Source organism: Lepidochelys kempii, chromosome 2 (assembly GCF_965140285.1).
Source record: "Lepidochelys kempii isolate rLepKem1 chromosome 2, rLepKem1.hap1, whole genome shotgun sequence".
Classification (NCBI taxonomy): Eukaryota; Metazoa; Chordata; order Testudines; family Cheloniidae; genus Lepidochelys; species Lepidochelys kempii.
In genome coordinates, this window is record NC_136381.1 from 123,711,093 (window position 1) to 123,728,942 (window position 17,850).

The 17,850-nt window shown below is 41.1% G+C and overlaps 1 protein-coding gene across 1 annotated transcript; it reads right to left on the reverse strand.

Moving 5' to 3' along the window:
* Positions 1 to 15,394: 15,394 nt before the first annotated feature.
* On the reverse strand, positions 15,395 to 17,071 carry MC4R (melanocortin 4 receptor). The gene has a single exon (XM_073329462.2). It carries the CDS (start codon positions 16,662 to 16,664, stop codon positions 15,669 to 15,671), a length of 996 nt encoding a protein of 331 aa, XP_073185563.1. The 5' UTR covers positions 16,665 to 17,071; the 3' UTR covers positions 15,395 to 15,668.
* Between the last annotated feature and the right edge of the window lie 779 nt (positions 17,072 to 17,850).

The following is a 17,850-nucleotide window of genomic DNA, read 5'->3' on the forward strand; positions in this document are numbered from 1 at the left end:
TTTCGTGAGCTTATGGATGTGATGAAGTGAGCTGTAGCTCACGAAAGCTTATGCTCAAATAAATTTGTTAGTCTCTAAGGTGCCACAAGTCCTCCTTTTCTTCATACAGGCTAGGATCTTTTAAATATATGAGTAAGGTTTAAATATAATCTCAAAGTTAAATTCAGTGAATTCTCTGCCGCTAGCATGAGAGATTAGACACACATATTCACTTTACTTCCATTGTTTGACACCTTTATGCATCATCCTGTATATAAAGGTGATGGGTTGAAATTCTTACTTACCCCAGGCAATTCAGTCTCAGAAGTTGATTTTGCAGTCTAATGAAGCAGTCAAGGAAAAATCAAAGTGCACATTGAGCTATTTGAACTGGCAAGAGCAGTGCACTATGTGACGTGTCAAACATAATAATGCTACAGATGAATAACTGAAATTTCCCCAAGGAAATTATAAACCTGCCATATTTTGGAGACAAGTGTTCAGTTGTTTATGGCTACAGAGATGGGAAATAATTGTTTGTCTCTAGACCACCATGTTGTTGTCCAATTCAGTCCTTTTTCTACTCAGATTTGCAGAAATCATGTGAAGTCTCTACCCCAGGAGGGACTGATTTAACAACATTCCTCCTCCTCTAGCTACAGAACTGCATAGGAAGAAGCGGAAGAAGTTTAACAGCTTTTCCCTTACTCCTATACAGTGCTGTACCTAAAGGAGCAGCTAGTATAACAGCAATCACTCCTGGAGGGGAGACGTCACATAACTTCTGCAAACATAGACCCTTTTTGCAATCTGACTAGAAAAAGGATCAAGGGTCTCATTTTGCCCTTACCTACACCATGAGGTCTCCACAGTTTTCATTAGTTCAGTGGGATTGTACAGCTGTAACTGAAGGAAGAATTTCACCCTCAAACTTAAACTGCCTCCTCAGTTTTCAAGAAGGCAAAACCAGTTCGGTGTCCATCAGAACATCAACAAAAATCTGCAAAGCGTTCAAAACAGATTGAAAAATCAGGAGTCACACTTGAGGTTAGTTTTCTTTTCCATTTCCATTACATGTTCCAGTAGTACCCCCTAGTTCAGTGTCATCTGTGGGATAAGTGAACAAATACTTTCCCTCCTTCTCCTAACATAATTACCTCTTAATAATCAGAGGATGGAATCTGCAGAGCAAAGATTTAGGGAAATTGCAACACTCAGTGGGAATTTGCCACTAGCCCCAGGCACCCAAACCAAGTCCTTCAAGTCCAGACTTGTGGCATTGGCCCTCTAGAGTCAGTATTTCTTCTACCTGGTAAGTATCTAAGAGAGTCAGAGTTTAAGAGCAGAAGGGACCATTAGATCATCAAGTCTGACCTCTCATATATGACAAGCCCCTGAATTTCACCCAGTTCCCTTCTACTAAGCCAAATAACTTGCATTTGGCTAAAGCATAACTTGTATTTGGCTATACAGTACAGGGGATTGTATATAGACTGGTAGGCAACATTCACAGAAAAATTCCAAACCTCAGTTTCATATCCATTCCTTCTGCTTACACAGCTGCACAGAACACAGTTTGGACAGTGACTGCATCACCAGGTTTCACTTGCAGATTCTTCTGAGTGATTCCATTCAGGTTAATTTTCCTTCCTGGGAAGCTGGAAACAGACTTCCCAGGAAGGAAGCAGTACAGACCTACGGAGTGTTTCAAACGAAAAACATTTGATGCTTAATCAAGGGCTTTTTTCCAACGTTGAGTCCCTAGTGAAGGGAAAGAAAACCTTCATACCTTTTAATTCAAACTCCATGAGAGGTTAGGAGGGAGATAAAAGGGAACATTCCACAAACAGTTAAGATGCAAGGCAACTAGCACCATGACTTCTTAAGGGCTGAACTAAAATGCTTTCAAAACCAAAAAGACTTACATTTTGTGAATCAGAAAGAGAAAAAAAATCCATGCATAGTTACATATAATGTAAAGGATGGAAAAGCATCTTCTATATTACCTAGGAGGAAGGCTATAAAGCAATGAGGGGAAAAAAGAGTGGGAGAGTTCATTCCCCATTTTCCATTAAAAATAAATAAATAAATGGGGAGTTGACTTGTAGTGTTATTGGAAACAATCCATGACAATAGCTAAATTCCTGCACAGAACAATCAGAAACTGTGCATAATTCTTGACACTGCCAAAGCTACAAAAATGGCCAGGCATGCTATTCATCTTCTTTTCCAGTCCTGAAGTGGACCAGATCATTGTGCTACCAATGTCTAAAATAATCCCATCTCTCCGTGATCTAATCCCACTGCACCTTTTAACCATGCACAAAAGTCACCTAACAAGAAAGGAAATCTCATCTGTTTTCCATCTGGAAGCAGAACTGGTTGATTTATGCATATACTTGCAGATTTTATACAGTTGAGTCCTAGTTGTATGAAGGCTTTTCTGTACAAAACTGAGATACTGAGTGTGATCCATATAGTGTCACAATTAATATGTGCCAGACAGAACGCCTCAAGTAAGGTAACTACAGGCCTTCGTGTCATAGACTATATTGGGATTCTGACATTATTTGCTCTCTTGGGCTGCCCTCATTTCTCTTCTAAGGAGGCAGAAGAATCAGAATGAAGAAATAACCTGAAATTCTGATGGGAACATTGTAAGGAAGCCAAAGGCATGTGCTATGTGGAAATGACACAGGATACCTTTTAAGCAGACAGCCTGGATATTTTGGAAAAGATACCCGTAGGTGTCTGTTTAAGTACCACACATAAATCACGGAGAGGTCAACTACATCCCTGATGGTAGGTGGGGGATAATATTATTGCAGGCGAAAGATACGTTATTTAGATAAATGATCTTTTCAGGAGGGTAATTAAAAACAGAAAAACAAAGCCTGTGCTGTGAATTGGCATAATATAGAACCATCTTGATCATCACAAGACACCGATGTTTCTGGTGTACTATCCGATCACTTGATGAGAGAAAGTGTACGGCCCCGTCTCTTGCTGACGGAGGAGGAGGAGGAAGGGGAGACTGGGCAGCAGAGCGGGCGCGAGAGCGCACACGCATGTTCGAGGGTGTGAGAGAGCACTGTGGTTACGCACGCCTCAAAAAAGTTGCCACCTCACTTGCTATCTTGCGGGGGTGGCCAAACTGTGGCTTGCGAGCCACACGTGGCTCTTTTACCATTAAAGTGAGGCTCACGGAACCTCCCCGCACCCCATTCTCCACCTACAAGACTTAAGGAGGCGGAGCTCAGGACCTGTGCCTTGCAGCAGGATGGTGCAGTAGGGGCTTCTGCCCAGCAGGGAGGGGGGGTCTCGGGGTTTCTGTCCAATGGGGAGGGGATCTTGGGGCTTCAGCCCTGCAGGGCACACTTGCCAGGGCTCAGGGCTTCAGCAGGAGCCAGGCTGAAGCCCCAATCCCTGGCTCCTGCCAATGCCCCCATTCTCGAACTTCTGAAGATTGTCATAGGTGGCTCAGAGGGCCAGTAAGTTTCGCCACCCCTGCAATATTGCCTATCACAGAAGGGGCAAAAAGAGTAATCCTGCTGCCTATTAAGTCAAGAACAACACATCCATTGACTTCAGTGGTGCAGCGCTGTGCCACTAAGAGCAGAGCTAGAAAGGTTAGGGGCAAGAAATGGTGGCTCTAGCCTGACAAAAACAACTTCCCTTTTCTGGTTTCAGAGTAGCAGCTGTGTTAGTCTGTGTCCACAAAAATAAAAGGAGGACTTGTGGCACCTTAGAGACTAACACATTTATTTGAGCATAAGCTTTTGTGAGCTACAGCTCACTTCATAGGATGCATGCAGTGGAAAATACAGTAGGGGGATTTTATATACACAGAGAACATGAAACAATGGGTGTTACCATACACACTATAATGAGAGCTATTACCAGCAGGAGAGAAAAAAAACCTTTTGTAGTGGTTATCAAGGTGGGCCATTTCCAGCAGTTGACAAGAACGTGTGAGGAACAGTAGGGGGGGAAATAAACATGGGGAAATAGTTTTACTTTGTGTAATGACACATCCACTCCCAGTCTTTATTCAAGCCTAATTTAATAGTGTCCAGTTTGCAAATTAATTCCAATTCAGCAGTCTCTTGTTGGAGTCTGTTTTTGAAGTTTTTTTTGCTGTAATATTGCCACTTTTAGGTCTGTAATCGAGTGACCAGAGAGATTGAAGTGTTCTCCAACTGGTTTTTGAATGTTTTAATTCTTGATGTCTGATTTGTGTCCATTTATTCTTTTACATAGAGACTGTCCTATTTAGCCAATGTACATAGCAGAGGGGCATTGCTGGCACATGATGGCATATATCACATTGTATATGTGCAGGTGAACGAGCCTCTAATAGTGTGGTTGATGTGATTAGGCCTATGATGGTGTCCCCTGAATAGATATGTGGACACAGTTGGCAATGGGTTTTGTTGCAAGGATAGGTTCCTTGGTTAGTGTTTTTGTTGTGTGGCAAGTGGCTGCTGGTGAGTATTTGCTTCAGGTTAGGGGGGCTGTTTGTAAGCAAGGACTGGCCTGTCTCCCAAGATCTATGAGAGTGATGGGTTGTCCTCCAGGATAGGTTGTAGATCATTGATGGTGCGCTGGAGAGGTTTTAGTTGGGGGCTGAAGGTGACGGCTAGTGGCGTTCCATTATTTTCTTTGTTGGGCCTGTCCAGTAGTAGGTAACTTCTGGGTACTCTTCTGGCTCTGTCAATCTGTTTCTTCACTTCAGCAGGTGGGTATTGTAATTGTAAGAATGCTTGTTAGAGATCTTGTAGGTGTTTGTCTCTATCTGAGGGGTTGGAGCAAATGTGATTGTATCGTAGAGCTTGGCTGTAGACAATGGATCATGTGGTGTGATCTGGATGAAAGCTGGAGGCATGTAGGTAAGCATAGCGGTCAGTAAGTTTCCGGTATAGGGGGGGGTGTTTATGTGACCATCACTTATTAGCACCGTAGTGTCCAGGAAGTGGATCTCTTGTGTGGACTGGTCTAGGCTGAGGTTGATGTTGGGATGGAAATTGTTGAAATCATGGTGGAATTCCTGAAGGGCTTCTTTTCCATGGGTCCAGATGATGAAGATATCATCAATGTAGCACAAGTAGAGTGCTCCTTTTCTTTCCCTTTTCCAATTATATACCTTCTATGAGAAAAGAGGTCTGAGAGATCAAGAAGCTTGGTAATGTTATGATTCCCTCAAAGAGTAGTGAGCCTGCCGATGATTCCTACCACACAATAATTTTAAACCATTGAACTCCTTTATGCAGATGGACGGTAACCATAGCACTCCACACTCAGCATTCCTCTTGGCTATCCTGTGGCTGATACTCATCAGACACACAACTATATATCTCTTGTGGGTCACAACACCCTTTTAAGACCAGAGGCACTCTCAGTGACATCCCAGAATGCCTAGTATAAACAGCAGAAGTAAAATAAGCTTAGAAAAGAAATAGGTGCATTGGTGGTTAACCCTCCCCGTGAGGCTTGGAGAGAGGCCACTCTGCCTCACTACTAATAGAAATATCAGAAGGAAATAAGATTTATCAAGCACAAAGTTTCTGTGTGCAAGATTAAAGGAGTTCTAAGAGCCACCTGGACTGCAAAATATTTAAAACAGAAATCTACCCTTTGCCTTTGTAGACTGAAAATGCAGGAGACTATTGGAAGCCTTGCATAAATGTAGACCAAGAAATAATTGTATGTGATGGATACAGACCTTACATTCCACCCTCCCAGCATCTAGAATTAAACAAGAGTTTTTCTGTTTAGACAGATACACCAAATAGAGTAACCCTTATTTCCCTTTTACATTTTTCTACAAGTGGAACTATTAGTTTTATATCCCCAACATACATTAGCCTGAAAACTGTCATATGCAAATAAGGCTCCAGGCCTTCGGGATGTTGGGAATTGCTCCATCAAGCAAATGCCTGCTGAAATAACTGGCAGCTCACTTTGGGCCAGAGAACCTGTCAGACTTGGACATGCAGTATTATCTGACTGACTTTTCTTTGGATGTTTTTTCCCCCATTACGTCCAACCTTTTCACGGCTGATCTTTGCAACAAACTAAACTGTGGAGGAGGATTTGAGAAGTCGGACTACAAGAAGATACAGAACAAGTACAAACCAGAAAAAGAGCTAGAAAGTATATAATGAATCATATCTATGACTACTGCCATCTCCTTCCTCCTCCTCATTATGGGAAATACAGCTCTATAATTCAGAAGGTAGCTCCTCATTAAGATAGTGCAGTGGAATAAAAGAATGATACAATTAAAAATAAAGGCGAATGATACAGACAATTTTCAATCTGCATTTTTTGCATAATGTAGTTGAATTTATGGATGAGTACAACTGTCATAGTTTTGAAAAAAAACTGAGCTAAAAAAGCTTATTTAGAAAATGCAGCATTAGAGTTCAAAGCTTACTTTAAACTATGTACCTTCTGATTGTGCCATGTTGTTAATACAACATGTAAAGAAATGGGAATGTCTTATGCAGCATCTTGTTGTACAATCTAATGTCATACAGGAAGTTTCCAGACAGCTTCATTTTTTTAGTCCATGTACGCAGTGTGAAGGGGTGTGTGTGCATAGGGTGTGTGCAAGGAACCTTCCCCATCCCTTGTGAAACCTGTATAAGAGCCAGGCAATATTACACACCTGGAACTCAGATTTCCCCGGGTGTGTCCCAAAGGTGGCAGAGAGATGATAGCTCCATGGCTCTTTTCTTTTCTCAACATCAGGCGGTAGGATCAGGCTGCACCTTAAGAAGGAGCCTAGTAGCTGACAGTCTTCCTTTGCACGTCAGGGTGAACACCAGGGTATTCTGCCTCCTGGTGTTCTACATGGGTTGTTACAGCTCCACACCACCAGGCTGTGACTAAGGCTATGTCTACACTAGAAGCACTTCACCAGCACAGCTACAGCTCTGCAGCTATATCATTCTACTGCTGTAGTGTAGACACTCGCTACAGTGACAGATGGGGCTTTTTCCATTGCTGTAAATCTACCCCCTTGAGAGGCAGTAGCTAGGTGGATGGAGGAATTCTTCCATCGACCTAGCGGTGTCTGTACCAGGGCTTAGGTCTATTTAACCATGTCTCTTGGGGTGTGAATTTTTCACACCATTGAGTGACAGAGTTAGGTCAAAGTTTTAGATTTAGATCTGGCCTTTTTGGCACCAACTAGTTCTAAATGAGATCCACAGAACAAGTCAAGTATGGAAAAGATCAGTTAAGTATTTCAACATGAATATTTAAAGCTGAATCACTTAAGAGGCTCCCAACTGTGAAACAATCCTAAGTTTCAGGCAGGGCAGAGATTGGGCTGGTAAGGACTGGTGCAATGCATCACACCCTCTTTCATGTTGCGTTCCTGTTCTCCAGAGGCTAAACTCTCATTGTTTAAAACATCTCCACTTGCAGAGTTTTTGCGCTGTAAGTTTAACCAGTGATAGGGAACTGGTGAAAGTAAAGCGCTGGCTTGTGTACTCACTTAATTCCTCAGGCATCAGAGAGTGTTTACATTAGCAGCACTTCCATTGCTGATGAGAGCAGTGCTCTAGGGCAGCTATCCCACAGTGCAGCTCTCTGCAGTTTGACCCTGGGTCTTGAGGGAAGGGGAGGGGGGTGATTGTGGGGCATCCGGGGTCCCTGCACAAACACTGATCAGCTCCAGTAGCTCAGCATTGTTCCGAGCAGGGGATCGTTTGCTCCGTGGAGCAGCCATTGTCACCTGGCCATATGATAAGTGAGCATTTGCCAAGAAAACAGGAAGGGGAGTTTCAAAGTTCCTGGGGCTTTACGGGGGTGGGGTGGGGGTGGATGTCTTTTTACCTGGCATCAGAGCAGCAGAGCTGCTGGCCAGAGTGGTCACCGAAGCACTGTGGGATATCCTCAGGAGGCTAAAAGCTGTGTAAACAGGAAGAATGTGTCTTCACTTGCACATCACCACAAAAGCATCACCAGTAAGAGCTGTATCCCTCTCGTGGAGGTGGTTTTCTTTTTATGGTGAAACTTTTGAGTTTCATCTCAAAAAGTCATTGGCAAGTGTAGATGCTCCCACGGTTTTTGTGCAAGAAAAGGTACTTTTCCTGCTTTAAATGGCAAGCGCAGACATGCCCTAAGGCTCTAGTGCTTATGGTTGCTGAAGCAGCCTCAGAAACATGAACCATGTGTAACAGATGCAGTGATCTTGGCCTGGCTTTACAGAACTCAAAGATATAGCTCAGAAGTGTGACCTATCCCATTCATCTCAGTGCATAGGCGCTGACTTCCACTGTTTCTGGGGGGTGCTCGACCCGCCCCTCCCTACCCCCCGCATCCCTGGCCCCACCCCTGCACCACCCTCACCCCGCCCCCATTCCGCCCCTTCCCCAGCTCCAGCCCCGGAGCACCCACGCAGTGGGCACCGATGTCTCAGTGGGTGCTAACTCAGGGACTTATTAACTTATTAACTCAGGGTCAATGTTGTTAACTATTTCAGTGCTCAAAGCATGTAAAAAAGGGGAGGAATAATTACACCGTGCAGACTGATGCTCATTTTAGCACCATAAGGGAGTGGGCTTGGGAGAGTAAATATAATTTCACCCATCCCCAGTCAAGAAGGAGCCAAGGAGTTTAATGGATCCCAATGAGGCCTCTGAGCATCCACAATGAAGAGCCAAGCTCAAGAAGTGGATTGGGGCATATGAGCCTCACCAAGCAGAAGCCAAGTCTGGGGGTCCCAGCAGAAACTAATGAGTGTGTTTGGACCCTGCTGAGAGACGTTAGCCCAAGGAACCCAAAGAGCATATGTGACCATATTTTGAACATCTGTACAACCTACTGTGCATCTCCTGCGGGTGTGGAACATCTCTGCACTCCACCCTCCCAGCCTTTTAGGTAACATTCAACAGACCAGACTCTAGCCCACACCCATGAGGACTGCCTATCAGTCTCTGCTTGTACATAGCTCTCTCTTCTGACAATAGCTGAACTACTAAAATTTCCTCCAGAGAAGCAATACACCTGAGCAGTTACGGATACTATATATGTAGATGTATGCAATAAATTGAGTTGGTATTTTCCATTGTCTTATGTTGTCTCTCTTATTCTGAACATTGTTATTACAAACTTTGATAGGACCTTGTGTAGTTCTCCTCTGTTGACGGAGAAGGATTACAGTTTACCCTGCCTAAATGCAATAATGTTAATCCCAAGTACTGAAAAATCACAAGTCGCCCCCCCCCCCCAAAATCATGAGATTTGCTTTAGAGTCATAGAATTTTCATTATATATATTTTGGGTCTTATTTTCTTTCTGGTTGTTGAGTGTATTAAGGTGTACATTTTTCACAAGCTTTTCTCACAACTGTGAGAGTTAGAAACATTTTGTTTTACTAATGAAAGCTCAGATTCCCGAAGCTGGAGCTTTCAGAAAAATGCAAATATGACAAGATTCATGATAAAGTCATGAGAGTTGGCAACCCTGGGAGTGATTGGGCCATTTGGAGATGTAACCAGATTCACTATCCATTTTTCAGAGTAACAGCCGTGTTAGTCTGTATTCGCAAAAAGAAAAGGAGTACTTGTGGCACCTTAGAGACTACCCAATTTATTTGAGCATAAGCTTTCGTGAGCTACAGCTCACTTCATCGGATGCATACTGTGGAAAGTGTAGAAGATCTTTTTATGTGCACACAAAGCATGAAAAAATACCTCCTCCCACCCCACTCTCCTGCTGGTAATAGCTTATCTAAAGTGATCACTCTCCTTACAATGTGTATGATAATCAAGTTGGGCTGGAAATGGCCCAGCTTGACTATCATAAACATTGTAAGGAGAGTGATCACTTTAGATAAGCTATTACCAGCAGGAGAGTGGGGTGGGAGGAGGTATTTTTTCATGCTTTGTGTGTACATAAAAAGATCTTCTACATTTTCCACAGTATGCATCCGATGAAGTGAGCTGTAGCTCACGAAAGCTTATGCTCAAATAAATTGGTTAGTCTCTAAGGTGCCACAAGTACTCCTTTTCTTTTTACTATCCATTTTGTTTCAATAGAAAGTACAAGTACTGTAAAAGCAGTAGTAGAGTTGTTTCTGTGGAAGATATGAAGGTTAATATTTTGAAGGTATTTACTTTGATATTACTGCAAGGGACCACATATGCAATATGACCATATGATCTTTTTCTTTTTTATTTGAGGAACCAGGCATTTTCCAGAAACCAATATATAGTTTGTAAAAGATTTTTCCAGCTACATTTAATTTAATAAGGCAGCATTCATATCACTTCAGTGATTTCACACCTACTGATAAATCAATAAATTAATTATCCCAAACAATTGAAAATAGTCTCAGCATCCTATTATTATCCATGATATTGAATTTGTCGACGGACAATTTCTGTGATTTAAAGCGGTTAGAAAAGTCCAGTCCTAAGCATTCAGCTCAACCAGGTTTTTAAAGCACACAAGTTTGAGCATAAGAACATTCCCCATCTACTTCAAACTTGTGTGCCCCAATTCAGAGACCCCTCCTGCACCCTGAACCCCTCATTTTGGGCTCCACCCCAGAGCCCGCACCCCCAGCCCAGAGTTGGTATCCCCTCCTGCACCCCAACCCTCTGCTCCACCCTGGTGAAAATGAGCAAGTGAGTGAGGGTGGGGGAGAGTGAGCAACAGAGGTGGGGGGATGGAGTGAGTGGAGGGTGGGGCCTCTGGGAAGGGGCAGGGCAGGGGCAGAGCCTAGGGAAGAGGCAGGGCAAGGGTGTTTGGTTTTGTGCGATTAGAAAGTTGGCAACCCTAGCAGGTAGCCAGTTCCAATCCCATGGGATAAGCGCTTACTCTTTGGGTGAGAGTGGGGCAGTTTTACTCTGCAATCTCCCACCCTAACCCAACATCACACACTCTGGGGGCAGGACCGGACTCCTCTCAGGACCTCTCACCTCCCAGGGGCAGGACACTCCTCCCCCCACATCACACCCTGTGGGACAGCACCTTACCTCCCCCCGCCTCTGTGTCAGAGCCCCCAGCCCATCAAAGTGTTACAATTGAATTGGCTCATTAGCACTGACCCCCCCCCCCCAAACTTGGTAAGGCAACTCCCATCTTTTCATGTGCTATAATATATATTCTGCTTACTGTATTTTTCACTCCATGCATCTGATGAAGTGGGTTTTAGCCCACAAAAGCGTATGCCCAAATAAATTTGTTAGTCTCTAAGGTGCCACAAGGACTCCTCGTTGTTTTTGCTGATACAGACTAACACTACTACCACTCTGAAACCAGTGGATGTTGTGGCCCTCTAATACCTTAAAGTTGCCCATCCCTGGTCTAGTAAATAGGGCAAAGGACTGGAACTCTTTTATGGAAACTATGACAATATTGTTGAGGAAAAAATCTGTGGGGTAACCAATATATTGTGAAAATTACTGCCTTATTTAATATCACCCTAAACCATAAAATATAAGATAGAATGTTAGTTCTGAATGTTAAATGAGTAATTCAGAAAATAATTTGAAGCATGATTTCCCAAGCACAAATTAGTTGGCTGAAAATATCAGCAAATGTTGCAGTGTAATTCAGTACACTTACCATTTGTAGATATGTGTAATGTCTTATAGATGATGAAAAGTTCTTTGACAGAATCAAATAGAATTCCAAGCTTTTTAGAGGATAATTTTTTTTTAGATTAATCTATTTTCTCATCTTTAATCTTCTCTCTTTAGAATCTGTAAAAATGATTTATTTTCCTCAGGCTCCCAGCACAGGTGAACCAGACAAAGGTATCTTAATTCCACCTTTTTTTTTCTTCTTATAAAGAGAAATGATTAATGTTAATGCAGGGGGTGCCATTAAAATCTCACTATTTGCCACTCTGCATTATATCATTGTCTTTCACTGTAAGAACAGGAAGATACCAGGATCTAAGCCACAATTCTGCAAGACACTGAGTATTGAAAGATTGGGCCCAATCCTGAGAGGTGCCAAGAACCCTCAACAACAACTGAATTATCAGCCTCTTATTGTTGGTTCCTGGCCTAGCAAGTGTTGAGCTTTCATTGACACCCACTGTCATTAGGGTATATTCTGAGAGCCTGATCCTGCACAAACTTATACATGTGCTTAACTTTTCTACCATTAGTCCCATAGAAATCAATGGAACTCCACATAGTAGTAAATTTAAGCATACGTATAAGTGTTTGCAGGATCAGGGCATAAACTGTAGAGGCTAAAATTCCCCTTCATGCTGACAATTTAATGTTTTAATTCATTATCTTTCTTCTGCATTTTCTGAACTTTCTGGGGCTAAAAACAAGGAGAAATCTGAAATCTTGCACCTCAACCAATATTGTATGGGTTGATATTATCAAGACACTGCACATATCCTTTCTGTACCATCTTACTGAATGTCTCAAATAGACAAATATCAGTAGCTGTCAGCACATAAATGATTTTAAACTTACTTGTCCAAAATACTGAGATTCCCAAAGTCATACATAGATGTCCCTCTACATGCAGCACCACCCACTATATTAGTAATAATAATGTAGACACGCTGGCCTAAACTTTCAGAAGTAGCTAGTGATTTTGATGCCCCCATTCTTGGATGCCTAACTTGACAAACCTTAAAGAGGCCTGATTTTCAGAAAGTGGTGAGTAGAGCTCATTGAAAAATATTCATCTAAACAGTTTTCCTTCAGAAAAACACTGCTTCAACTAAATTGACATTTTGAAATTATATATATATATTCACACAGGTCAATATGAAACCAAAATATTTTGATTAATCTGAAAATATTTTTTTTAGAATTTAATTTAATGAAAAACATTAAATTGTGGCTATTCATCCCTAATTAATATTAAAAAAAATTGAAATCTCAATTTTTTTTTTTGTGGGTTGGAAAATCCATTTCTGACCATTTCTAGTGTTGAACACACACACTCTGAAATTTAAGCCCTTTTAAAACATCTAAAGTCATGCATCCAAAAAGTGAGTCATTTTTAAAAATTTAGGCCTGTGAAACTCACCCTGAGCTTTGAGCTAATCTGCAGAGAAAGAGGAAGCTGGATTTTTAGGTACTTTTTAAAAAAAACTTCTTTGTTATGGTTTTGCAGAGTTATTTTATAACCTTTGCAAAATAAAATAATTTAGAAAATCTGCATCATGTAACGTAAAAAACATTAATATACCTCTATAAACTGATGGCACTCTAATTACAAAATGTGTTTTTAAATATTAATTGCTTTAATCTAGAGTGAAGACATATTGTGAAAAAGCACTTTTGGGGCAAATACATGTGTAGCTTTGACATTTCTGTTGTGGAAACAGAAATTTCTGGATGAACTAATTGCTTTCCCCTTGTGGAAGCTGCATCTTTTCCAGGTTAAAGGTTAAAATAAGAAAATGCTTTTCATATGGCTCCACAGCATGAAATAAAAAGAAAAAAAGAAAAATCTAATGTGTCTTTAAACATCAGTTTCATCTAATTTAGGTACAAAAATATTAACAGGCTTTAATCATAAACAGATATTTATTTATTGCCTGGTGTCATTGCAGGGCAGACTTAAGGTTGTTTGGGTGCACTAATTGTGCGTTTTCATACTTGAACAGGTTTGTATTTATTTTAAGGTTTCCCTTAACTTGGAATTCACTGGGTTTATAGAATTTGGTTTTGGAACAGAGACACAAAATGATTAAACACAGGTCACTGGCACCACTAGAAGTAGAACCAGGGTTCCAGACTCACAAGCCAGTGTCCCTTCCATTTTACTACACAGTCTCACCAAGCAATGTCCAAAGGACATTGCTCATTGGCATACGAGGAAGGAATTAATCATCTCAGTGCATGTCCTAGCTGACGGGTGATTTTATTGAAAAGAAAGTACTATAAACAATATTCTACAATAATGGTGTGAACCACTACATCTTACATAGCAGTACTGCAGAATTTGGGGCAATTACTATTAAATACTGTGGTACTATTTGTATAATAAAAGATGCCTGCATCCCACTTACAACCACAAGTGACACCCATACTGGTAGTCTCGTTAGAGAGGGGAAGGACAGAAAATACTCAGAGACTGAAGTTGCCTTTTAACCCTCGAGATGGATCCCCTGGTACCAAGGTAAGTCTACATATAGAAGCTTGTGCTGTCAATGCCCATATTTAAGCTCGGAAGGATTAGATTTTTTTATTGTTAAATATCAATAAATGTGGATTTTTCCACACACACACGCAAACCAATGAAAAAAATATCTCCATCAATAATACTCAAACTTTACAGAGAGGCAAAGTAAGAAAAATGTTGCTTGAGAACTTGAGTTTGATTTAAGGCTATTTACTAGATATATTTTGATGTGTGATATTGACAATTTGTGTTTTAGTGGTTATAAAAGTTTAACTTTTTGAATCTCAACATGTATTGTTATGAAACAATTCTTGTCTGACTGCCATAATTTCCCACAACTGGGAAAATTTAAATTGATAAAAATAAGAAACAATGCTTTAAAATAGACATTGATGTTATCCATCAAAATTATAAAAAAATTCAAAAATTCTGCCAACCCTATCCATATTATATATGTTCGGCAGATAAACAGAGTCTCCAAACTGATGTCAGTCTGGCAACTTTATCTAGCACTAAATGTCACTCTAGGAAAGTATCTCCACTTGCTGAACTGAACCTCAGTCATACAGCAATCACTATCTTGTAAAACATTATATATCTAGCTGTCACCTTGTGTTGCAAGGGTGTAAAAATCTCATTCATTTTTGACAGTACATGCATCAGTGGAAAGGAGCTTTATTCAATTATTCTGAACCCCTATGATGAAGCTAATTATTGAACTGACAGGTTTCAGAGTAGCAGCCGTGTTAGTCTGTATTCGCAAAAAGAAAAGGAGTACTTGTGGCACCTTAGAGACGAACAAATTTATTTGAGCATAAGCTGTCGTGAGCTACAGCTCACTTCATCAGATGCATTCAGTGGAAAATACAGTGGGGAGATCTATATACATAGATTGTTTCATGTTCTCTATGTATATAAATCTCCCCACTGTATTTTCCACTGAATGCATCCGATGAAGTGAGCTGTAGCTCACGAAAACTTATGCTCAAATAAATTTGTTAGTCTCTAAGGTGCCACAAGTCCTCCTTTTCTTTTATTGAACTGAGTTATCTCAATGAAACATGTCCATTTAAAATATATAATTCAAGCCACTGTTACACAAATACAATACAGAAGCACTCATCATTAGCCTAACTACATTTTAAATTTTCACATGTGTATAATTTAATACATGGATGAAAGTAACTCACTGCCTCTGTTTTTTAGGTTAACAGAATTAGGATAAATGTGGAGAGTAATATATGTGTATTTTAAGCAAGGCAATTAAGTTTTTTCCCAACATCTAGGACCTACAGATAATCATGTTTATTAGTATTTCACAATCCAGAAAGATTACATTTTTCTTTTACTTACAGACTGGTGAGCTTTTTTCCCCGCAAAGTTAAATAATCACAGCTGTAGCTTTCACAAGCACTACACAGAGGTATAAATTATACATGAATGAGACTTATAACTGCAGGAGAGAGGGATTCATTATTAAAGACATAGCCCAGGTTCTGTTGAGAAAAGTACTAAAAGGTTTAGAGGTCTGTGGTGTGTGTGCACAGTAGATTCTCTGTTTCCATTTAGTATTTGTTAGACAAGTCACAGAGCCCTCGCTGGCAACAGCAGCAAATGATCTCCTTGAAGGTTTTCCTGAGCTCTTGACTCCGGAATGCGTAGATAAGGGGATCAATGATGGAATTGCACATGATGAGAATAAGGTACAAGTTAAAGTGGGACATGAAACACACACAGTATGGATTGTGGGGGCAGGAGATGTAGAAAATCAAGTGGAGGAAAAATGGGGCCCAACACACAACAAAAACCCCTATCAAGATGGTCAAAGTGATGGCCCCCTTCATGTTGGCACCTTGACGAATTGTGCCAGTCCCTGGAAGAACTGCAATCTTTTTGATATGCAGTCGGGCCAGCATGAACATGTGGACATAGAGGGAGGCCATGAGAACTAGCATGGTGAAGAACATGCTGATAAGACAGATGATGACAACGCTGCTGTCTGAGTAAATAATGAACAAAATGCCTGAAACCGTGCAAGCAGCCCAGATGCATGTTATGATGATCCCTACACGCTTCACTGTCATAATGTTATGGTACTGGAGAGCATAAAAGATGGTAAAATACCTGTCCACAGCTATTGAAAGCAGGCTGCAAATGGATGCAAGTAAGGAACTGCAAATCACCGAGTCAATGACATTGTCAATGTTTACGGTGAAACTTTGTGCACCAGTATCTGTATTGTTTAACAGGGTGATTACAATGGTTTCTGATCCATTTGACAGACTCACTAGCATGTCAGCCACTGCCAGACTACAGATGAAAAAGTACATAGGTGAATGCAGATTCTTGTTCTTGGCTATTGCCACAATGACCAAAATGTTCTCCAATAAACTTATGATGCCCAGAGTCACAAACACTTCTGGGGCCACGAAAAGTTGCTCATAGCACCCTCCAGAGGAGTAACCTTTTCCACTTGACTCATTGGCACCACCATGCAATCCATAGCTGTGGTTCCAGAAGCGCAGAGGCTGGTGCATGCCATGGTGGCGTGTGACGTTCATCTTATGAAGTGCCGATCCAACCCCAAGTGATATTTTTCCAGCTTGCTGCCTTTTAAATATCAAGTTTCTTTTTGGTTTCCTTGTAGTCCTCCTGAGACTTTTCACTTGCAAAGTTAGCACAAAGGCCTCCAAGGGAGAAAGCAGTTAAAACTCTAGCATGACATCAAACAGCAGGATTTCAGACTCTGACATGCTGGTTTTGTCTCTTACAGATGCAGTTTCTAATAATCATCACCTTTAGCATGGTTATCAAGTTCCATGATATTCAATCTACAGCTGTTTTGGTTCCCCCCCCCATCACTTATATTTTATACTGATGCATTCAGGTATTTTCTTGTCTTCTATTAGGAGAGGTAAAAGTAAAATACTCAAGTGACTGCTGCTGAGCGGAAACCAATTTCAAACCGCAAGCACCACTCTGTCAGACAGTGTATGCTTGCTGCCTGTTTTATGGTGTGTAGAGGGTGAAAGAGTATTCAGAGGCATGCTCCGCCTCTGTTTTGCCTTCAGCCAATAAGGCTAAGGAACAGTGAAAGTCTAGGAGATGCTGATTACATTTCAGAACTGCACATCACATAGCAAAACAGTTTCAGATACAGCACAGCTCCCTACAGTTACGGGAAATTAGACTTTGTTTTGCTTCCTTATCTTTTCAGAATAGTTTTATTCCCCTCATAACTCCTCCGCAATGGATTTTCTGCATCATCACCACCACTTCTTACAACTACAGCTGCTTTAAGAGTCTTAAAGAAGTCCTTAAATCATTCTGATGCCTTATAGAATCAGAGAATATCAGGGTTGGAAGGGACCTCAGGAGGTCCTCTAGTCCAACCCCCTGCTCAAAGCAGGACCAATCCCCAACTAAAGCCTTGGCTTATATCCTTTTATTGTTAGTAGTAGAAGTTGTATTTATTTTTGATGAAATAAGGTTACTGTATTTTATATGCATGCCAAGTATGCTCTAGACTGGGAATCAACTGAACCCAAATTGCCTCCTGGCTCTGCCATAGACTTCCTGTGTGACATTGGCCATGTCATTTAATCTCTATGTGCCTAAATTCCCCATTTGTAAGCTGGATAATTCCTTACCTGACAGGTGTTGTGAAGATAACTATATTTTAAAAAGTGTAAGGTACTCAAGTGTTATGGTAAGGGGTACCACATAAGGACCTGAGATAAAGCAAGA

What these genes read in the sequence shown, in the direction of transcription:
- MC4R (XM_073329462.2), bottom strand. Translation starts at nt 16,664, where the DNA reads ATGAACGTCACACGCCACCATGGCATGCACCAGCCTCTGCGCTTCTGG.